We start from the raw sequence: 23917 nt of genomic DNA, 5'->3' as shown, positions 1-23917 counted from the left end.
GGCCCATTGACAAAGGTGGGGGGGGAGTTGCTTTGTCTTTAAAACATGTTTCTCCATTTCTCATCCAGGGAAATATATTCTGCCTTTTAAATATTTTCTAAAATATTTCATTCTTCTAGGAGGGGGTGGGTGCTAAATTCCTACATAGGGAAATATAATATTCTGCCTTTTTAATATTTCCTAAAATATTTCATTCTTTTAGGAGGGGCCTGGGTGCTAACTTTCTACAGAAGAGAGGAAGGGAAAAGGAGGAAGGAAGGATTTGGGGTGCCAGAAAAATAGCTCTGGGGGGAAGAGGTAATTGGGAGACCTTGAGAAACAGGACAAAGAAAAGTTTTCTCCTGGGAAGTTTGGACACGCTGGTATAAAATAAATGGTGGTTGTTTTTCTCTCTAAAGCCCTATAAATATACCTGTTCATAGTTAAAGAGAGAAAGAAAAACCCTTTGGTGTGCATTCTCTCTCTTTAAAGGCACAAGCTCTGCCACTGAAGCAAATCTCCTGTAGGATTCTGTGCTTAGTGGTTTTTAATCCACCCAAGTCAGGCAGACCCTAAAGCTATGAAGCTTACAGGTAGCCCAGCTTTACAAACAAGAGGCGAGGGTAGAAGCAGCCGGAAGGAGGCGGGGAAAATAGCTGAAGGCAACCTAAACTGAGCGTTGGGTTAGTAATTATCCGCTCTTGTTCGTCCCCCACTTTCCCCACAAACTCATGAATATTTTCACCACGGCCCAGAAAGGCGGGTGGCGCTCTAAAGAAGCAGCAGAGACGGTCGGCTGGAAAGCAAGTATCCACGCAGCGAGAGCAACTATTTCTCCCACGTCCTTAGGAAGGCAGGGAAAGTTTTTCGCTGGAGAGAGGAAAGGGAACCAACTTCGCTGTCTTCTCGGGGGGGTGGGGAGGAAACGACATCCTGAGCTCCGGAGGTCTCGGGAAAAGGTAAGACGGGAGTCGGTGGCCGGCCAAGGGGCCAGGAAGAGAGAGACGGGGTGCCCCAGTGGGGCAGAAGGAAGGGCGCTTCTCTCTGCACGAGGGTCTCCCCATCTTCCTCTCCTCTTCTTCCCTCTCTCTCGGGGAAAGGCTGGAGGAAGGGAAGGGAGGAAGGGCAGCAGGGGGTGGAGGAAAGGCTGGAGCGGGTGGCGGTGGAGAAGGAAGAAGGAAAATGGAGACTTTTAAGACAGGAGGAAAAAAGAAGCTTTCTACTGGGGGCTTTACCCAGTAGCTGTTGTTCCCAGCTAAATCTCCATAAATATACTTGTACGTAGGGAAGAAAGGGGGGAAAAAGCCAGGGTCTTAAACGATTCTTCAGAAAAATTCTGTATTCTCTCTCTCTCGTTCTACCCCTGCCGGCCATATCGCTACAGAGGAAAACTTGGCAGTGTTACGATTTATAATGCAGGAGGAGGCGGGGGAAATGGCAACCGAAGCGCTTCCCCGGCTGAAATCGGATCCAGAGCTCCCGCCCAGGAAAGGAACAGGGGCGTGTTATGACGCTGTAGAGGGAGAGGCTTGGAAGCAACCTGCCAGAAGCCGGCAGAAGTTCGTTCCGCTAGGCCGCTTCCCTCCGGCTGCTCAGAAAGGACAGGAAGCCGAGAGTCATACGGAGGTTTGTGTTTCGTGTTTCTTTATCGAGTTTTCGTGTTTCTTTATCGAGTTTTCGTGTTTCTTTATCGAGCGTTACCAGAGTCTCCCAACAAAAGACGGCCGCTTCTGCCGCGCAGTCCAGCAGTGCACGACCTCTTAAGCTCTGGTGCTCTTAGAAAGGTAAGTCAGCAATCGGTGATGGGAGCAATCGGTGTGTGCAGGGCAGGGGTGGGTTCTAATTTTTTTGCTACCGGTTCTGTGGGCGTGGCTTATTTTGTGGGCGTGGCTCGATGGTCATGTGACTGGGTAGCCATAGCTATGGGCACAAAAACTACTCAGAGGGCTAAAAAAGTCATTTCTGAGCAGTCCTCGCACTTATGACCGGTCCTCGCACTTATGACCATCCTCACATTTATGCCCGTTGCAGCATTTTTAACAACCATGTCACTCATTTCACAACTGCTTCTCTTCACCACGGTTACAAGATAGGGCGCAAAATGTAAAATGTGAAGACAGTTGTAGGTGTGAGGACTGCTCAAAAGTGTGAGGACAGGTCAAAAACAACTTTTTCAGCCCACTGAGTAGTCCCTATGCACAAAATGCTGCAACAGGCATAAATGATGACCGGTCATAAATATGAGGACTGGTCAAAAGTACGAGAACCTGTCAGAAATCCCTTTTTTTAGCCCTCTCGATAGTCCCTATGTGCAGAGGAACTACTCAGAGGGCTGAAAAAGTTATTTTTGACTTGTCCTTGCACTTTTGAGAGACTTACAACTGTCCTCACATTTTACATTTTAATAATAATAATAATAATAATATTTTAATTTGTATACTGCCCTTCTCCCGAAGGACTCAGGGCGGTGAACAGGCAGATAAAATATAAATACACACAATAATTAAAAACATCCCTTAAAAAACTAATTTAAATGCCCAAAATGTTAAAAAACATACTCCCCCATAAAATCACAAAATTTTAAAAACCCATCCAATAAAAATAAAAATCAGGCTAGTCCAGCCATACGAAATAAATAAGTTTTAAGTTCGCGGCGAAAGGTCCTAAGGTCAGGTAATTGTCGAAGTCCGAGGGGAAGTTCGTTCCACAGGGTGGAGCCCCACAGAGAAGGCCCTCCCCTGGGGCCGCCAGTCGACACTGTTTGGCTGACGGCACCCTGAGAGTCCCTCTCTGTGGGAACGCATCGGACGATGGGAGATAGAAGCCGGCAGTAGACGGTCCCGTAGATAGCCGGTCCTAAGCCATGGGCGCTTTAAAGGTGGTAACCAATACCTTGAAGCGCACCGGAAAACAACAGGTAGCCAGTGCAGTCTGCGAGGATAGGTGTTATGTGGGAGCTCCGAGGCGCTCCCTCAATAACCCGCGAGCCGCTTCTGAACTAGCTGAAGTCTCCGGTGCTCTTCAAGGGAGCCCCATGTAGAGAGCATTGCAGTAGTCCAGGCGAGAGGTAACGAGAGCATGAGTGACTGTGCATAAGGCATCCCGGTCCAGGAAGGGCGCAACTGGCGGATCAGGCGACCCTGATAAAATGCTCTCCTGGAGACGGTCGCCAAATGGTCTTCAAAGGACAACCGACCATCCAGGAGCACGCCCAAGTTGCGCACCTTCTCCATCGGGGCCAATAATTCACCCCCGACAGACAGCCGCATCTGCAGCTGACTGTACCGAGGTGCCGGCATCCACAGCCACTCCGTCTTGGAGGGATTAAGTTTGAGCCTGTTCCTCCCCATCCAGACCCGTACGGCTTCCAGACACCGGGACAGCACTTCGACAGCTTCACTGGGGTGGCCCGGGGTGGAAAAGTACAGCTGGGTATCATCAGCGTACAGTTGGTATCTCACTCCAAAGCCACTGATGATCTCACCCAGCGGCTTCATATAGATGTTGAACAGGAGGGGTGAGAGAATCGACCCCTGCGGCACCCCACACATGAGGCACCTTGGGTCGATCTCTGCCCCCTGTCAACACCGTCTCGTCCGATCAGAGAGGTAGGAGGAGAACCACCGATAAACGGTGCCTCCACTCCCAACCCCTCCAACCGGCGCAGCAGGATACCATGGTCGATGGTATCAAAAGCCGCTGAGAGGTCTAATAGGACCAGGGCAGAGGAATAACCCCTATCCTGGCCCTCCAGAGATCATCCACCAGTGCGACCAAAGCTGTCTCCGTACTGTATCCGGGCTGGAAGCCGGACTGGAGCAGGTCTAGATAGACAGCTTCATCCAGGTACTGGGGTAGCTGACATGCCACCACACTCTCTACAACCTTCGCCGTGAAGCGAAGATTGGAGACTGGCCGGTAGTTCCTAAAACAGCTGGGTCCAGGAAGGCTTCTTGAGGAGGGTCTCACCACCGCCTCTTTCAAGGCCGGAAAGACCCCTCCCGCAAAGAAGCATTTGTAATCCCCTGGAGCCAGCCTCGTGTCACCTCCTGAGTAGCCAGTACTAACCAGGAGGGGCACGGATCCAGTAAACATGTGGTGGCGTTCAGCCTACCCAGCAACCTGTCCATGTCCTCGGGAGTCACAGGATCAAAGTCATCCCAAACCACCTCAACAAGACGGGTCTCGGAACCCTCGCCTGGATCTACCCAATTTTGATCCAATCCGTCCCGAAGCTGAACGATTTTGTCGTATAGATAACCGTTAAACTCCTCGGCATGCCCTTGTAGGGGGTCCTCCCACCCCTCCTGTTGAAGGAGCGAGCGGGTCACCCGAAACAGGGCGGCCGGGCGGTTATCTGCCGACGCAATGAGGGAGGAAACGTAGGAACGCCAGCCCTCATTGCCACTAGGTAGGTCCTACTATAGGACCTAACTAGTGTCCGGTCAGCCTCAGAGCGGCTGGATCTCCAGGCACTCTCTAGGCGTCTTCTCCGGCGCTTCATCTCCCTCAGCTCCTCGGAGAACCAAGGAGCTGGTTGAGACCGACGCCGGGTCAGAGGCCGCAAAGGCACGACACGGTCCAAAGCTCCGGCCGCGGCCCGTTCCCAGGCCGCAACTAGCTCTTCAGTCGAGTCGTGGGCCAGGTAATCCCTATGTTTGCACCCTATGTTGTAACCGTGGGGAAGAGAAGCAGTTGTGAAATGAGTGACACGATTAAGAATGCTGCAATGGGCATAAATGTGAAGATGGTCATAAATGCGAGGTCTGGTCAAAAGTGTGAGAACCTGTCAGAAATCTTTTTTTTCAGCCCTCTGGGTAGTCCCTATGCACATAGGGACTATCGAGAGGGCTAAAAAAGGGATTTCTGACAGGTTCTCGCACTTTTGACCAGTCCTCACACTTATGACCGGTCATCATTTATGCCCATTGCAGCATTTTTAATAACTATGTCACTCATTTCACAACTGCGGTGCTTCATGTGACTAGGTGGGCGTGGCCAGGTGGTCATATGACATAGCTTCTTTGCCCTAATGACAGTTTGCTGCAATGTTCGTAAGTGTGAAAAACAGTCATAAGTCACTTTTTCAGTGCCATGCTTGTTAAACCAATTACCAGAACAAATCCATTTCCCTCCCTCTTTCTCTCCTTCATCTTTCTCCCTCTCTTTCTCTCCATCTCTTTCTCCCCCTTTCTCTCTTTCTCTCCTTAATCTTTCTCCCTCCCTCTCTTTTTCTCCTTCATTTTTCTCCCCCTTTCTCTCTTTCTCTCCTTAATCTCTTTCTCCTTCCCTCTCTTTCTCTCCATCTTTCTCCCCCCTCTTTCTCTCCTTCTCGCCCTTTCTCTTCTTCATCTTTCTCCCCCTTCTATCCTTCATCTCTCTTTCTCTCCTTCATCTTTCTCTCCATCTTTCTCTCCTTAATCTCTTTCGCCTTCCCTCCCTTTCTCCATCTTTCATCCCCCCTTTCTCTTCATCTTTCTCCCCCTTCCATCCTTCATCTCTCTTCCTCTCCTTCATCATTTTCTGACTCCCTCTTTCATGTGACCAGGTGGGCATGGCCAGGTGGTCATGTGACATAGCTTCTTTGCCCTAATCACTCTTTCTCCAGATGGGGTAGGGTAGGCTGGCACTGCATGGGTGGGAGGCGGCTGCAGGACAGTCCTGCTGGGTGGGCGGCAGGCTGAGGCGATTGACACACGCCTCGCTGCCCACCCGATTCAAGCTATTCGCTGGCCACGCGGCCGCCAACCAGGGTGAAGATCAAGATGGGACTTCCGGTGACTGTGCACCCCATTGCTTGCTGGTGTGGTGCCGGTGCCATTGCCGTTCTTAGTTATGACGGTAAAAAGAAAGCTGTTTTTGAAGCCCATCCCAAAAAATCTCTGACCAGAATGCTGGGCGACTAACCTCGCTTTTGATGCAGAATATTTAGGATATTGAGCCAGAAAGATAATACAAGAAGCCAGCAATCTGTATGAATCTCCAAATCTTTGCTAGCTGCTGGCAACTCATTGCCGCTCACAGTCAGACCCAGCCTGCTGACGAGCTTCAGGCTGGCGCTGTCCTGACATGTCCCACCATTCTCCTGACCCGTCGCCGACGTCACTAACTTGTTTTTCGGGCCGGTCGAAGCTGCTCAGAAGTCAGCTGCCACAGCCTGTCCTTGCTATTTAAGGGTGGCTTCCAAGGCAGGAAAAATTCAGGCAAGTTGTTCTGTCTCCTTCCCACTTTGGAGCAAGGAGCTGGCCTTCAGCTAGTGGATTCATGGCTCTTATCAGTCCTGGCAGAGAAATCGCAACTGCCTGCCAAAGTTCAAACAAATGAGAGTAAGACTTTCAGCTCTCTTTGAAACAGTTCAGCTAATTTTTGCTTCCCGTGGAATGAGAGCAGTCCTGTTGTGGCTCCCGCCCCCGAACCTGGCCCCATGCCCGAGAGTGTCTTGGAGCCAGGCCTGCTGCCAGAAAGTGACTCAGAGCCAGGCCTACTGCCAGAAAGTGATTTGGACAGTGAGGGAGAAGGGCCGTCAGGACTTACCTCGGAAGCACCGGCCTCCCTGGATCAGCTCCAGGAGCCAGAAGCAGGCCAAGTGAAAGAGATAGCGAGGCCTCCTTCTCCTGACACTTCTCCCCCCCCAGGCCACACCTGCAGACCCAGCTGACAGCAATCAGGCTTGGCTCAATCCCAGGTTTCGTAGGCAGGAGAGAAGGGAACGACAGAAACAGGGGAGGGGCAGGCCTAGGAAGTGCTGAGTCATGGAGCCACACCCCACAGGATATAAAAGACAGCAAGAGCTGGTGTGTCTCTTTGTATCAGGCAAATCCACGGATTGACTAGAGCTGAAGGTTGTGACTCACCAGCGTCTTGGCAGCTATCGAGGGCTCTTGGCAGACACTGATTCTTTTGCTGCCAGAGCTGATAAGAGCCGGCTAATTGAGCCATCATTCAGACGGAGGCGAGGAGGACACAAAAAGTCCCAAAGCTCCTTATATATCCTGTGGACGCCGCTTCTCTAATCTTCTGAAGCGCGGGTCGATCCAAGCTTGATTATTATTATTATCAGCTGGGTCTGAAGGCGTAGCCTGGGGAAGGGAGGAATCGGGATGACGTCATTACGTCCTCCGACTGGTCTGGTTCTGGCTCCTGGAGCCGGGCTAAAGGAATCAGAGCTCCCGAGGTAAGCCTTACTGGCCCTTGCCCCTCACTCGGAGTCACTTTTGGGCATGGGGCTAGGTTCGGGGGCTGGAGTCACAACACAAGTTGTCTCCTTCTCAGCCTGAAACACACAGAGAACATGCACACATCTCACAGTGCCGGGATCTTCTGGGAGGAGATGGTGCGTTCCCTCCTCGCAGAAGATCCTGGCGCCATGAGGTGCATGTGCCTGTTTGCTTGAAGTTGAGAAGGAGGAGAATACTTGCCTGAAATTTTTCTTCCTGCTTCACTTCTGACACTGGCCAGGCAGGTGAGTAGCCTCCTGACCAGTGGGGTACATGTCCTACTAGTGGGGCCGTGCTAGCTGGGAGAGTGCTCTTGTTGTGCCTCGCTCGCCCCCTTCTCCACAGCCGGGCCCTTCTCACCTCCTGCCAGACACTGCTATTACAGAGGAATGTCCTGGCATGCCTCCAGCCTCCAGTCCTGGCACCATGCCCGGACAAGCGGAGCAATTAAACCCCTCCCCCACAGCATGTGAGCCTGAGGAATATGAAGCCAGTCACGAGCTGGAATTACCAACAGCTGGGCTGGAATTACCAACAGCTGGAGGCTGGAGAGATCCACGCTTCTGGAGAATGGAGAGGCGACGTCAGCAAAAGGAAGGGAGGGGCAGGCCTGGATAAGTGCTGAGTCATGGAGCCAAACCCCATGGCCTATATAAAGGATCTGCTTTCTGGCATTCTCTGAGTCAGGCAAAGTCTAATCTGGATTGCTGAAGTCACACCTTGGATTCCTGCCTGCCTGAGAAATCTGAAAGGACTTTGGCAGAGCTGCAGAGGCACGCTTGATATGGACTTCCCCGACCCGGCCGTCAGCGGAGGAGTGGGACACGACAGCTCTCTTCCCCCCTGGCCAGGAACCACATGGCTGTGTGGTTCCCGGCCAGGGGGGAGACAGTGCTCTCCCAGCTAGCATGGCCATGTGGCTTCTCAGCCTGCATTCAGAGGCAAGCGGGAAGCTCCAGGAAGCACGGAAATGGTGTTGGTGGCAAAGCATGGTAAGCAAGCCAGCCGTGGGATGTGGGGTGGGTGGGAGGGATGGGGGGGGCAAATGTTTCGGTTTAACAAATGGTTCGGTTTGGTGTGCTCTGAGGCCAGTAAGGGGTGAGGGGCGGGGCGAGCCAGCAATTTAACAAATGGTTCGACCGAACCGCCTAGAACCAGCAGAATCCCACTACTGGAGAGAAGTCAAGAAAAGTGGAGCCTTAGCATTAGAATAACAAAGTTAGAAGGGACCTTGTAGGTCATCTAGTCCAACCTCCTGCTCAAGCAGGAAACTATACCCGTGATGGTGAACCTATGGCAGGCATGCCAGAGGTGGCACACAGACCCCCCCCCTCTGTGGGCACAGGCGCCGTCTCCCCAGCACAGCCAGCTGGTCGTCGGGTTTCTGGTGTGCATGTGTGCCCCTTCTGGTTTGGGCCCTCTGCTTAAATGGTTCGCCATCACTGCTGTGTGCCATTTGTGACAGACTTTCAAGAGAGGAGATAAAGAAACTCTTTGCTGGAAAGTTAGGACACTGGTAGAAGTAGCAGGTGTCTTTCCATCCAAGTCCCTGTAAGTGTAGATAGTAAAGAAAAAAAGCCCAGGTGGTCTCTGTCCCTCCCCCTTGCCCCCCTTCCTCTTCTCTCCTGAAAGCAATTGCTGTGCTTAAAGCCATAGGCCACTTCCATTAAAGCCCATCTTTTTTTTATTTATTTATTTTTGTCACAACATTATATACAAGCACATATAATGAAAGAAAGCAATAGGACAGGAACGGTAGGCACTTTTGTGCACTTACGCATGCCCCTTATAGTCCTCTTAGGAATGGGGTGAGGTCCTCTTAGGAATGAGGTGAGGTCAATGGTAGACAGTTTTTGGTTAAAGCTTTGGGGATTTTGGGAAGAGACCACAGAGTCAGGTAGTTTATTCCAAGGATTAACAACTCTGTTACTGAAGTCATATTTTCTGCAATCAAGATTGAAGCGGTTAACATTAAGTTTGAATCTATTGTTTGCTCTTGTATTATTGCAATTGAAGCTGAAGTAGTCTTTAACAGGAAGGACATTGCAATAGATGATTCTGTGTGTAAAACACAGGTCTTGTCGGAGTCGGCAGAGTTCTAAATTTTCTAATCCCAGGATTTCAAGTCTGGTGGTATAAGGTATTTTGTTATTTTCAGAGGAGCGGAGAACCCTTCTTGTAAAATATTTCTGGATGCGTTCAATTGTATTAATGTCAGAGATCTGGTATGGGTTCCAGACAGGCGAGCTGTATTCAAGAATAGGCCTGGCAAATGTTTTGTATGCTCTGGTTAGTAGTGTAGAGTTTTTGGAAAAGAAGCTACGCAAAATTAGGTTTACAACTCTTAGAGCCTTTTTTGCTATGTAGTTGCAGTGGGCTTTGGCACTTAGATGATTTGATATGAAAACTCCAAGGTCTTTTACAGGGTGGGGGTCATCAGTAAAGTAATGTCCATCAAGCTTGTACTTAGTATTTAGGTTCTTTTTTCCAATATGTAAGACTGAGCATTTGCTGGTTGAGATTTGGAGTTGCCAAGTTTTAGACCAATCGGATACAAAGTCAAGGTCTTTTTGAAGGGTAGTAGTATTGGTGGTGGTGTTAAATAGTTTGACATTGTCAGCAAAGAAAACACAATAACTTGAGATATGGTCACAGAGATCATTTATGTATAGTATGAAGAGTGTTGGTCCAAGAACGCTGCCTTGAGGAATGCCACTTTTGACAGGAACAGGATTTGATAGAGCATTGCCAATTTTGACCACTTGTTGTCTGTTTGATAGGAAAGCAGTTATCCAATTGTGAAGAGGCCCTGAAATGCCGTAGGATTTTAGTTTTGGGAGAAGTTTATCGTGTACTACTGAGTCAAAAGCTTTGCAGAAGTCTATGCAGATTGCATCTATTGCTTTGCTTTGATCAAGATTAGTAGTCCATATGTTTTTGCAGTGGAGAAGTTATAAGTTACATGATAATTTTTTTCTGAAACCAAATTGTTTATTAGATAGTAGGTTGTTTGTTTCTAGGTGGAGGGTAATGGATTGGTTGATGATAGATTCTATTACTTTGCAGGTGACGCAGCATAGAGAGATTGGTCTGTAATTTTCAACTAGGCTGGGATCTCCTTTTTTGAAGATAGGGATGACTGGCTAGAGACCAAAGTTTGGGAAGGGAACCAGTTGTGAAAGCTTTATCAAAGATTATGCTTAGGGGTTCTGCTATATTAGTGGAAAGTTTTTTTAAGAAGTATGCACATAGTCCATCAGGCCCAATATATAAAGATGGTTTCAGTTTGCAAAGAGCTTTTTCAACATTATCGTCTGTGAAGTCTATATGTGTTAAGTCGTTGTAATCATTGTTCATACGATTGGGGAATGTCGGATATGTGCCATCACTGTTAACTAAGACTGAGCCAAAGAATGTGTTAAAGAGGTTTCTTTAACTGTTTCATCATTACATTCTTTGCCGTTAGATTCTTTTAGTGGTGGGATGGATCTTGATTCTTTAAGTTTATTGTTCACAAAATTATATAAAAAGCACGATTGGAATTTGTGCGCAGAAAGTCGTCATCTTGTTTTGTGTGGTAAATGGTGCATTCAATTTTTATTTGGTTGCAAATATTTCTGTAGCGGTTTTTGAAGTTTGTTACACGGCCCTTTTTGTTTCTTCTCCAGAGGGATTTTTTTTTATTGAAGCTTTTTTATTGATATGGGTAATTTTTTTATTTTATTTTGGTGGTGATTTGTGGTACGTATAGTTTGATGATTCTATTGATTTCAAGTAGGAAAACCCTATAGTGGTCTTCAGCAGTGATACAGGTTGAGAACAGATTTTGCCAATCAAGAGATGAGAGGTCGTTGTTTGTAAGGTCATAGTTGGCTTTTTTGAAATTGTAGTTAGGAGTACTATTATTATGACGATTTATGTGAGGGCTTATATTGAGACAAAAGTCTATCATGCAGTGGTCAGTGTTGGAAAAGGGTTCTTTTATTTGTAGTCCATAAATTGAGTTTGCGTTATTGAAAAAGATGTTAAGGCAGTTGTTGAGTCTTGTATTGTTAGTTACTAGTTGTTCAAGACCTAGGTCTGTAACAGCATTGTATATAGTGTAGTATGGATTGGTTCAGTTGTACATTCATTTGTTATCCAGTTAATAAAAGGTAGATTTAGGTCACCCAGGAAGATGAGAGGATATGGGCAAGAGGTAGCCCATGTTAGCAGTGAGGTTAACATATTTGCGTGAGCGATGTATAGTCAGAGGCTCTGTAGCATAGTAAGAATCCAAGTGTGGTGTTAATGGACAGGTCGCATACAATAGTTTCAGGAAGAGAAAGTTTATGTGCAACTTGAATATTTTTTAGGTTCAGTGATTTTTTTGTAAAAGATAGCCACTCCACCATCTCTGCTGTTTTCATGATCTGAAAACAGATTTTATGAGACGTTTGGCCAACTAGTTGAGCGGAAGAAAAGGGTGGTAATTGTTGGGGTGAAGAGCAGCTGGGGCTGGCCTAGAGCTCTCCAGGTAGAGTATTTGGGGCTGGGGAGGAAGCGGAGAGCAGGTGGGTTTCTTCCCTCCCTTGCAGCCTGGTGATCGGAGCGGAGGGAGCAGGGAATGGCTGCTCCTTACTCAACCTTTGCAACTTTGGAGGAGTGCAATTATTATTTGGGAAAGGACTCCAGTTTCTAGTAAGCAATTCAGGCTAAGGATTTCTTTGTATCGGAAGATTTGAGTGGAGGACGCTGTTGAAACGGGCTATGCGGCCTTCCATATTAGTTGTTTTAGGGAAAACTATATTTCTTACTGTTTTTATAAAATCTACCTGATAATAGTAATAGAAATTGGCATAGTAATGTAACTATTTATTTATTTATTTTATTTATTTATTTTGTCACAACATCATACAAAAAGATTATATAGTATAAACTACAGGCCTACCTGTATATAACAGTTCACAGTGACCGTTCAAAGTTATGACATCCCTGCCAAAAGTACTTAGAACAGGTCCCAAAGCATCACAGTAGTTGTTTGGCTTTATGACCAACCTGCAAACTGCTCCTTGCCTATTCCCACCCCTCATTCTTCCATTGGGGGGAGGGCTGCCTGCTTTGGTAGGCCACTGCATGCTCCTCCCCACCCATCACCAATCACTCACTTTGGAAGATCTCCAGAGCTAAAGATGTTGGTGTGAAGCTGTTTTCTTTAGATCTCGCGTTCTTTTTTTTATATAATTTTTTAACATAATTTTTATTAAACAGTTTTTAATTTTTTTTTACCATTTTCCTCTTTGCAACATTTCCGCATCGTTATACATCCACTGTGTATCCATTTTTCCCTCTTACATCTATATATCTATACATGTGGTTCCTTTATCCTTTATACATATTAACATATTAATATATTAATTTATAAACATACATTTTGTGTCGTATATATTTATATAGATTTATTACTATTTTCTAACTCCTAAGTTTTCTTTCTTTGATATTTTCTTAGCTTTTGCATCTATCACCTAGCTATTTATACCATTCGTTACATACCAAATAATAATCCGTTTCTCCTTTATCTTTTATTTCTTTTGTCAGTCTATCCATCTCAAAGCACTCTAGCACTTTTCCTATCACACTTTCCTCTCATGGTATAGTATTATTTTTCTGGTTTTGTGCATACATAATTCTGGCTGCAGTTATGACATGTAATATTAAGTATTGCATTTTTTTATCATAATTTTCTGTGAGTATGCCTAATAGGAATAATTCCGGTTTCAGTTCTATTTGTTGTTGGGTTATCTCCTCAAGCCACTTCCTTATTCTTATCCAATATTTTTTTGCTACTGCACATGTCCATCACATATGATAATACATTCCTTGGGTCTGTCTACATTTCCAGTAGTCCAGTGATACTATTGCTATTAGTGTTCTCATCGTTCCTATCACCCATCTTCTCCCACTTATGACTGCATGAGTAACTTTGTTGCTTTTATCCTTACGATTTATATTGATATTGATTGTTTCCTGATTGCTTATTTGTACCCTGTGACTATTATTAAGTGTTATACCTTATGATTTTTGACGAATGTATCTTGTCTTTTTATGTACACTGAGAGCATACACACCAAGACAGATTCCTTGTGTGTCCAATCACACTTGGCCAATAAAGAATTCTATTCTATTCTATTTCCAATTCCAATTCCAGATTATACAACTCCAGGAATGCTGAATATGGATGTAGAAAATCAATTGGTGCCCCCTCTTCCCAATGGATCTGCATCTGAACAGGAAAAAGGACCAGGTATTAATAACAATATCAAGATCTTCATTTTGTTGCTTCTCTACCAAAAGATTGCCCACTGATGTCATGCAAAGTTTTTTTTATTTCCAAATTATTTTCTGCTGCATGCTTTTTAAGTGGCTGTGTCCTACATATAAAAAGAGATTCTTTGAAATTAGTAATGATTTGCCAGCTTCTGTAAGCATCTTGGGCTTCCTTCTTGTGACAGTCCCGTTTCCAATTCCAGATCATACAACTCCAGGAATGCTGAATATGGATGTAGAGAATCAATCGGTGCTCCTTCGTCCCAATGGATCTGCATCTGAACAGGAAAAAGAACCAGGTATTAATAACAAAATCAAGATCTGGAAGCCACTCACCCAAATGAGGGATTGAAATATCCAAGCCACGACCACCAGAGTATACGGAGCAATCCAAAACATATGTCCTGTCCCTAACTGGACTTTCAGAATAAGCATCAGAATAGAACTGGAAGGGATTTTAGAGGTCTTCTAGTCCAACCCCCAGCTCAAACAGGAAGCCCTATACCATTTCAGACAGGTGGCTGTCCAGTCTTTTCTTAAAAAGTGATGAAGCATTTACAACTTCTGAAAGCAAGCTGTTCCACTGGTTAATTGTCTTCACTATTAGGAAGCTTCTCCTTAATTCCAGATTGCTTCTTCCTTTGTTCAGTTTCCATCCATTGATTCTTGTCCTGCCCTCTGGTGGTTTGGAAAATAAGTAGACCCCTTCTTCTTTGTGACAGCCCCTCAAATATTGGAATACTGCTATCCTGTCACTCTTGGTCCTTCTTTTCGCTAGACTGGCCATGCTCAATTCCTGCAACTGTTCTTCATGTTTTGTTTCCAGACTCTTCTTAGTTGCTCTTCCTTGCACTTTTTCCAAAGTCTCAACATCTTTTTTGTGTTGACCAAAACTGGATGCTGTGTTCCTGGTGTGGTCTTACTAAGGCTCTATAATTTTGACCCTGTTTATACAACCAAGGATTGTATTAGGTTTTTTTAGCATCCTGCTGGTTCATATTTAAGTGATCATTCACTAAGACACCAAGGTTCTCCTCACAGGTTTGGTTTTTGAGCCAGGGTTGTTGTTTTATATTTATTTACATTTATATCCCGCCCTTCTCCGAAGACTCAGGGCGGCTTACAGTGTATAAGGCAATAGGTTTTGCCTAATCTGTACTTGTACCTTTGGTTTTTCCTGCCCAGGTGCAAAACCTTGCTTTTCTCCACATTTCATGTTGTCAGATCGGGCCCATTGTTCAAGTCCGTCAAGATCTTTTGGGATCCTGGGCTTGTCTTCTGTGGTGTTGACTATTCTGCCAGCTTAGTGTTATCTGCAACTTAGATGAGTTCCCCTTCTTCCCCTCATCTAAGTCAATGTATTGAAGAGTACCGGCCCTAAGACAGAACCTTGAGGTATCCCACTGCTTACCTCCCTCCATGTAGACGTAGACCCATTAAGGAGTATTCATTGAGTATGATTTGTCAGCCAGTTACAAATCCGTCCTGATGGTGATGCCATCTATCCCACATTTCTCTAGCTTACCAATAAATAGGTTGCGGCTTACTTTGTCGAATGCCTTGCTGAAGTCTATACTATCTCCACAGCATTTAACTGGTTTACTATTGGTAATTTAGTCACTTTGTTAAAGAAAGAAATAAGATTGGTTTGCCATGATTTGTTTTTAACAAACCCTTGCTGGCTCATAGTTATAACTTTGTTTCTAAATGTTCGCAGATCTATTTTTTTTATTATAATTATTAATTTTCCACTCTCTTCTGAGGTATTGATATTGGTCTGTAGTTTCCTGCGTCTGTTTTTTTCCCCTTTTTTGAAGATGGGAACCACATCAGACCTTTTCCACTCCTTGGGTACTTCCCCTGTGCTCCAGGATTTTTGAAAGATATGATACAATGGTTCTGAGATAACATCAGCCAGCTCCTGCAGAACTCTGGGATGTAATCCATCAGGTCCTAGTGATTTATATTCATCAAGATCAGACATGATCTTACCGTTTCATTTCTAGTCTGTCTTTTACAGTTACGTTTTTGGTAGGTTGGATTATAGTTTCTTTTTTATGAAGACTGATGCAAAGAATGAGTTTACCAGGTCTGCTTTCTTTCTACTGCCTGTTAATTCCTTGCCCTCCTCACTCCTTAGTGGACTGACTGTTTTCTTGTTATTTGTATGTTGAAAGAACTTTTTTAAAATTATCTTTGACTTTTGTGGCAAGTCTTTGTTCATTCAGAGCCTTATCTTTCCTGACTTAATCTTTGCAGATTCGGGGTATCTGCTGATATTCTGCCGTAGATATGTGTCCTTTCCATTCGTTGTACTTGTCCTTTTTTGTCTTTCAGTTTATTGGGGAGATCTTTGCGCAATCATGCTGTTATTCTTGGATTTCTTCTTTTTCTTTTTGAGTGGTATTGTGTTGGACTGGGCTTTTATGATCATATTTATTCAGAGTTTCTCAAGCTTCCTGACTTTTTTCCCCTGTAGGATTTTCATCCCTGGAATTTTTCTCAGGCTTTCTCTGAGCTTGTTAAAATCAGCTCTTTTAAAGCTTAAGACACTGCTTGGATTGTATTCCATTGCTTGTATTTGCATTATATGAAAAACTTGGAAAAGGTATAATGCTTATAAAACTTGAACTATTTATAAAACTTTTAAAAGTAATTGCTGCCAGGTGGGTTGTAAGTCACTGTTCAGATCATTTCTGCCAACTTGAGCGCATCGCTGATGGTAAGTTATACGAAAACTTTGAAAAACTCTGAATTTTAATGTTTCAAGAGACAGAAATAAAGAAGCAAATGTGATTTTAGACCTATGGAGTCACCCTAGTAAGCTTTAAGACATCATTTACAATAAATGTATTGTAGAGAGCGGGAGACAGGAGAGAGCAGGAAGTCTTGCTCCAAACATGCAAAAAATACAGATTTTACTTATGAACTCTCGGAATATTCCTTGTCCAGGATGCTCCAAAAAGGAGAAGAGGAAAATTTATTTGCTTCCTGGACTGTGTGCAATTTGTCTTAAGCAGTTGAATGTCAGGCCGGTTTTATCCCACCCTTTGTGCAGACATTCATGTAGTTTTTCTGCTGCACCATCAATTTTATTAATTTATTAAATTTTTATAGCAATCAAGTGACTCTGGGTGGATTATAATTCTAAAATTATAGAACCATTAAAAGAAAAAGAGTAGAAACATCCAGAAAATAAATGCAAACAGCAGTCAAGAACTAATAAAACAGGAAAGCCAACAAAATGGGGCCAACTTTTTCATGTCCTGTGAAAGGAGAACCGGGTTGGGACCATTGTAATCTCTGAGGGAGAATAGCCCACAAGGCAGGGGCTACAGGAGAGAAAGCCCCTCTTCTACTTCCTGCCAGTCACACTTTTTAGCTGATGGGAAGTGTAGCATACCCCATCCTGCTTCACCAGACCTGACTTTGTTTTATGTTTCAACCTTCTGTTCTTAATTGAACCAGATGAAACACAAGTATGCTCTGGAGCATCATCTTTACCTACAAGAATTCCTTCAGATCCATCACGGAGAGGGAGAAGAAGGAGGAAGAAAGGAAGGATTCGAGGTAAGAACTCCCTAAGCAGTTTTATTTCCTCAATGAGAACATTGTAGCTCAGTTTCCTTTCATCAGATTGATGAATGCTGATAAATCTTTCTCTTCTTTTTTTCTTTTATGCAGTACCTTTCAAGACAATCAAACAGAGATTATTGCCAGCTTCCTGTCAAGGCAAAAAGGCAATAATTGGAATTGTCTTTTCTGGCCTCGTCTTTTGCTCTGCCTTTGGCCTGGGTAAGTAATCCCGACCCTAATACTGTCCCCTTGAAATGCTGTTTCTCCTCACGTGACTTCATGAAACTGAAGGACTTCTGCAATTGGCTCAGAAACAGAGTTGGCCTTGCCCTGGTTTTTAGGTACTGTAATCCTGTTTCATCCAATACACGTAACTCAGTTCCTACGTTTGGAGCAAGTCTTGGTGTTTGAAAAATCAAATAAACATGCATTTCTTTATGTAACGATTTCCCGCCAGAAGCAGAAAATGTGAAGTAGGTGGACCAAATGTGAGACAGGTTGACCAAATTAATGGAAAATCCTACAAAGGGATTCATGGCTGAATAGGTGGCTTTGCATCTGGTTTCTTGGATTCAAATCCAGCATGCAAATCGCTGCTCAGATCCATTATTTCTCTTAATCAGAGGATTACAGGATGGAGGCCATTAAAACTGCTAGAACCTGGGGTTTCTTATCCAGATGGGTTTTCTTAGAACTCACTATCAGATTTTAATTCAGCAAGAGGATCCCATCCTACCGATAAGAACGTGACTTGATAAAAAATAATGTTTACTCTTTCCATCTTTCTCTTTTTTCTAGGAACCTTAGTTTCTAGGTTAAACTGCCAAAAGGATGCCATTAAATGTCCACCTGATTGGATTGGACACCAGGGACACTGCTACAAATTTTCAGACGAGGAAAAGAACTGGAATGAGAGTCAGAACATCTGTATGTCACATAATGCTTCTCTGGCCAAAATTACAGAGGAGGAGATGGTGAGTAATGTAACTGGCCACCATAGAAGTAATGTTGCTTTATTGATGGTGCATGCAACATGAAAAAGTGGCAGGATTTTCTCCTTATATTATTAAAAAAAAATCTCCTTAGATGCCTTTCTGAACAAAAACATCAAAATCCTTTTAATTTTTTCCAGTTCCCCAAAACTGCCAGTTTCACAAAGCAGAAAATTAAAAATCCAAGACTATCATTGAAATAAATGTCACTGTCATCTGCTTCTTTCGTTTTTTCCTGGTTAGAAACTTAGAAACATCCGATAACTATCCCCAAATGCTTAATAGATGTGAATTTCAGAAGAGAGATAGAATCAGGAAGCCAACGGTAAAATTGTAACCATTGTCAAGATCCATTCTAGGAAAACCAGAATTTTACCTTCTACAAAAGGTTTAAATTTTACTTTAAAAAAACATTAAGGTCTCCCATTTTGCCCCACGCCAAAGGAACTACTGGCTATGTTTTATTAGGGATAATTACTTTTCGAACGATAGTTTTAGTCTCTTCAGCGTGTGTGTAAGTTCAGAAATTCAGATGGGAAACTAGCAATGCAAGGTTCTAACAGGCACAGTTTTTGCTTTTAAAGGATTTTGTGAAGAAGTTCATAAGAGGCGGTGTCTTTTGGATCGGCCTCAAGAAAGAACTGGATCAGCTCTGGAAATGGCTAGATGGAGAAAATTCCACGTGAGTCTTCCTCTTTTCCTTTCAGCTAGCAAGAGCTGAATGAAATTTTAAATGCCTCCATTGAGGATCTCCCCACTCAGGACTGATCTTAGGAAGAGCCTCCTGTCTGCCACCATTCAGGCGTTGCCCTCTAAAAAGATTTGGCCCTGCTAGTGTAACTCAAAATGCATTGTGGGTACTCCTCAATTTACAACCATTGGTTAATCGACTGTTCAGAGTTACGATGGAAGTGAAAAAAATGACTTACAATCAATCTTTGCAGTTAAGCCATCAGGGAATCTCCATGATCACCTGATCAAAATTTGGGTGCTTGGCAGTCGGCATGTATTTAATGATTTGGAAAAAGTATGTGGCCACCCCTCATGGTGAGTCTGGGCAGTTTACAGAAATAAAACAATACTAAACCCAATAAACCTTGACCTCCCTAGTGGCAAAAATCAAACCCACCAGTTGATGGCTTCTATATCACCCTGGCGGGGCCCACGTTAGCTGGCAAAGCAGCTACAATGGTTGCAGCCTCCTGGGATCATGCGATTGCTATTTGTGACCTTTCCAAGAAGCAAAGTCAACAAGGAAAGCTGGATACACTTAAAATAATTTGATTCACGTAACAAATACAATGATTCACTTAACAACAGTGGCAAGAAAAGGTTATAAAATTGAGCACCACTCTCTTAAGAACTGCTTTGCTTAGCAATGGACATTCCAGTCCAAATTGTGGTTGCAAGTCAAGGACTTCCTGTACAAGGAGCATAGTCAGAATTCCCTTTGGAACTGAGTCCTGAATGCTGAGCTCCTGGGATGTAGATATACTGTACAGTCAACATTTCCAAATAGAGGAATTGGGAGGCAATCTGCAAAAAAGAGCTCTGGACAGGGGATGTTCCTCTGTCCTGGTTCTTTTAGATCTCTCGGCGGCTTTTGATACCATCGACCATGGTATCCTGCTGCGGCGGTTGGAGGGATTGGGAGTGAGGGGCACCGTTTATCGGTGGTTCTCCTTCTATCTCTCTGACCGTTCGTAGACGGTGTTGGCTGGGGGGCAGAGATCGACCTCAAGGTGCCTCACTTGTGGGGTGCCTCAGGGGTCGGTTCTCTCGCCTCTCCTGTTCAACATCTATATGAACCCGCTGGGTGAGGTTATCCGTGGTTTCGGAGTGGAATACCATCTGTACGCTGACGATACTCGGCTGTACATTTCCACCCCGAACCACCCCAACGAAGCCGTCGAGGTGATGGTCCGGTGTCTTGAAGCCGTGCGGGTCTGGATGGGGAGGAACAGGCTCCAGCTCAACCCCTCCAAGACAGAGTGGCTGTGAGTTCCGGTGTCCCGGTACAGTCAGCTTACGCCTTCGCTGACTGTTGGGGGTGAAGTATTGGCCCCCAAGGGGAGGGTGCGCAACTTGGGCATTCTCCTGGACGATCGGCTGTCTTTAGAAGAACATTTGACGGCCGTCGCCAGGGGAGCATTTTATCAGGTTCACCTGATTCGCCAGTTGCGCCCCTTCCTTGACCGGTCTCCTTACGCACGGTCACTCACGCCCTTGTTACTTCCCACCTGGACTATTGCAATGCTCTCTACATGGGGCTCCCCTTGAAGAGCACCAGGAGGCTCCAGCTAGTCCAGAATGCGGCTGCACGGGTGATAGAGGGAGCACTGCGTTGCTCCCATATAACACCTATCCTGCGTGGCCTGCACTGGCTGCCAGTAGCCTTCCGGGTGCACTTCAAGGTGTTAGTGACCACCTTTAAAGCGCTCCATGGTTTAGGACCGGGATATCTACGAGACCGCCTTCTGCCACCGACAGCCTCCCAACGACCTGTGCGCTCCCACAGACGGGGCCTTCTCAGGGTGCCGTTGACCAAACAATGTCAGTTGGCGGCCCCCAGGGGGACAGCCTTCTCTGTCGTGTCCCACTCCTCTGACGGCCGGGTCGGGGAAGTCCATATCAAGCGTGGCTGCAAAGCCTCTGCAGCTTTGCCAAAGTTCTGTCAGAGTTCTCAGGGCAGGCAGGAGACCAGGATGTGACTTCAGCAATCCAAGTTAGACTTTGCCTGACTCAGAGAATGCCAGAAAACAGATCCTTTATATAGGCCATGGGGTGTGGCTCCATGACTCAGCACTTATCCAGGCCTGCCCCTCCCTTCCTTTTGCTGACATCGCCTCTCCATTCTCCAGAAGCGTGGATCTCTCCAGGCTCCAGCTGTTGGCAATTCACATTCCTCAGCTTCACATGCTGTGGGGGAGGGGGATGGGTCTAATTGCTCCGTTTGTCTGGGCATGGAGCCAGGGCTGGAGGCATGTCAGGCCATTCGTCTTGCTCGGCCTGTCGGGGCATGGTGCCAGGACTGGGGGCTGGAGACATGCCAGGACATTCCTCAGCGTTCGGCAGGAGTTAAGAGGGACTCCCTTAAGAGGGGGGAGTCCCTTAAGAGGGACTCCCTTAAGAGGGGGGAGCGAGCGAGACACAACACTCTCTGTGGCAGCACTGGCCCTTTGGAATGAGCTGCCTCCGGGGTTACGCCAACTCCACGACCTCCGGACCTTCAAACGGGAACTGAAGACTTTACTATTTCATTGAGTGGGACTAGCACTATTTCATTGAGCGGGACTAGCCTAAGTGTATTTTAATTGTAATTTTAAGGGGTTTTATGTCGGTCTAAGACCGTTTTAGTTGATTTGGCCTACTAAATATTGGTTTTTAAATTCTTTTTAAATTTGTTATTTATTTTCTGTATTTTAATATGGCCCTGAGTCCTTGGGGAGAAGGGCGGTATAGAAATTAAGTTATAAATAAAAATAAATAAATAAATAAAATCATCTTTGGAAGGGAAGGCTCAGCTAGATGAACCGTAAGCTCAGAACCCCTTTGGTGCTGCTAGGTGAGAAATACTCCCCACTGCCTACTTTCTGCTTCGGTTGCAGGTTGAAAGTCACGGGAAATGGAGCAGACTGTGCGTATTGGGATGGTGGTGCCACGGCCAACGCAGGGAGCTGCACCAATAAACACCGCTACATCTGCAAAAAAAATTGATCCAAACATTTTCTGTAAGAGAATCCTATGTTCCCCAACTCCCCCCCCCTCCACATTTCCCCAGCATTCTATAGCACTGAACACCCCTGATTGCTATTAACTTACTTTGGGTCCTTCTGAGTAATTTCTGGACTGCCTTAGGAAATTAAGAGTGGATGTAGTGACCCTGGTGTTATTTCGAGGACCTAGGGTTAGAATTGCATGAACTGCAACAGCGAGGGGGTATGTGAAAATGGGACGCCACTGCAGGGCAATGAGAAGGCAGCAGTGGGCAGGGGCTTCCCATTTTGACCTCTCTCTTGCCTCTGTTCCTGGACTCCAGCCTAAAACTGAAGAGGCAGTTTGGCTGCCCCCCGTGTCCCAGCACCACCCAGGTGCTCACACTGGATCACCCCTCCCAGCCTTCTCTAAACCATCACAAGTGCCCCTCAACCCCTAAACCATCACAAGTGCCCCAGCCGGTCATTAGGGCAAAGAACTGGTTGTTAAATTATTTGAATCTTGGGGGTAAGGTAGGTTTTTTTTTTATGTTTTATGTTGTAAGCCACCTGGAGTCAACTATCTGTATGTTTGGTGGCTGTATACATTTGTTCAATAAATAAATGATTCCATGGGCAGGTATATTGATCCAATGGGAGATATCTCTTCAGGTTTCTTCCTTTGAAAGTAAAAGGCACAGTGTGAATCCTTTGAAAGCAGTTGGAATAATGGAGCCTGACAAAAATTAAAAACTACAAGGAAGAAATATTTCCTAGCAAATTTATAGAAGAAGGGTATAATCCATTAAACCTCAGACTTACATGATTTGCTGTTTATTGTGTTTTTCTCGAAAAATCAAATTCTGCTTCTTAGCCTTAAGTAAAGTGATGCCTTTACTTTACTTAAACAAAATGTGCCCCAGCAAAAATCAGTTGATAGGCAGCTATTTTTCTTGGGAGCCCAAGCAGTTTAATTCACTGCCTTAATTCATGTTTGATGTATTGCCAGAGACAAAACTGTTAATATCTTCACTGACTCTATGAATGTTTTTGTTTGCTTTGCTCCAGGTGCCTTATGGAAACTCAGATTCTTCACCTTAGTCTGCAAGATTGCTCACGCTAAACCTGGTTGCTTCACTTTGAGATGCACTTCTTTTATTACTAGAGGCCCACTCAGTTTTTGGAACAGGCTCTAAATAGGCTGCTCCATAACTTTGTATCTGTCAGTCTTTGAACCTGTGTTTCTTTTTCCTTCTGCTATGGCTTGTAAAGCTCTATTTTGTACTGCCCACTTTTTATACAGGGCATCTTTTATAAAGTTATTATTATAGGAGGGCCGGGGGGGGGTGATGGGGAATGCTGTTTTCACCCTCCCCGGACTCATAGAGAGGCTCTGGAGCCAGGTGGGAGAGAAAAATGGGCCTACCGGGCCATCACGTGCCAAGAGCGAGAGGGGGAGCGGGGGGATCATGCACGGGGGCGGGGCGTATAGAATTATGGGTGTGCGACCCACCACCCCCGTTCCTGTCCTATTGTTTTTCTTTTCTTCTTCCTATATATATATATATATGCTTATACCTCCTAACACCTACTCATATATATGTTTATATACTATATAATCTTTTTGTATGATGTGACAGAATAAATAATTAAATAAAAATAAAGGTCTACCTTATATGCTGCTCTGTCATTCCTCTCTATTGTAGTTGTTTCCTGTATCACATTGCCACTCTAGGATTCATCTCCATTGTTCTTGTGATCCATTTCCTGTTTATATTACTCTCTAATAAGATGGCTCCCAAGCTCCGTTTTCACAACAGCAAAAAGGGGTTACAGGAGGCTGTTGCAGCCGAAGAGGGAGCTTGGGAGCCCATTTTCTCTGGCAGAGCACTCTGGCCGCCACAGGCACCCCCTTCATGAGTGATGTTGAGCTGGCCATGCCCACCTTGGCCCCCCCGGATGGACCCCCCTGACACAAACCTAATGCGGCCCTCAATGAAATTGAGTTTTACACATCTGGTGTAGTAGCCACTCTCCAAGTTTTTTTTTAAAGCGCCGCTGCTATGCACAGCTGCTCCACAGGTTTTTTTACAGCGCAGCCACTGCAAAGTACCACTGCTTTGTGCAACCACTCTACGTTTTTTTAAATGTG

The 23917-nt window shown here is 45.2% G+C and overlaps 1 protein-coding gene across 3 annotated transcripts; it reads left to right on the top strand.

Moving 5' to 3' along the window:
* The first annotated feature begins 649 nt into the window (after positions 1-649).
* Positions 650-23447, top strand: LOC131191685 (C-type lectin domain family 2 member D-like). Of its 3 annotated transcripts, none has more exons than XM_058170080.1 (9): positions 650-938; positions 1364-1605; positions 13384-13479; positions 13706-13801; positions 16971-17072; positions 17187-17297; positions 17877-18052; positions 18655-18752; positions 22834-23447. In XM_058170080.1, exons 3-9 carry the CDS (start codon positions 13401-13403, stop codon positions 22886-22888), a joined length of 717 nt encoding a protein of 238 aa, XP_058026063.1. In that variant the 5' UTR covers positions 650-938; positions 1364-1605; positions 13384-13400; the 3' UTR covers positions 22889-23447. The 3 variants fall into 3 exon arrangements, with proteins under 3 accessions (XP_058026063.1, XP_058026061.1, XP_058026062.1); XM_058170078.1 differs by lacking the exon at positions 650-938 and adding an exon at positions 21679-21801 and having other exon boundaries at positions 22834-23246; XM_058170079.1 differs by lacking the exons at positions 650-938; positions 1364-1605 and adding exons at positions 1627-1763; positions 21679-21801 and having other exon boundaries at positions 22834-23247.
* Positions 23448-23917: the final 470 nt, after the last annotated feature.

Source organism: Ahaetulla prasina, chromosome 2 (assembly GCF_028640845.1).
Source record: "Ahaetulla prasina isolate Xishuangbanna chromosome 2, ASM2864084v1, whole genome shotgun sequence".
NCBI lineage: Eukaryota > Metazoa > Chordata > Lepidosauria > Squamata > Colubridae > Ahaetulla > Ahaetulla prasina.
The sequence above is the reverse complement of the archived record's forward strand: the minus strand, read 5'-3'. Positions and strand labels throughout refer to the sequence as shown.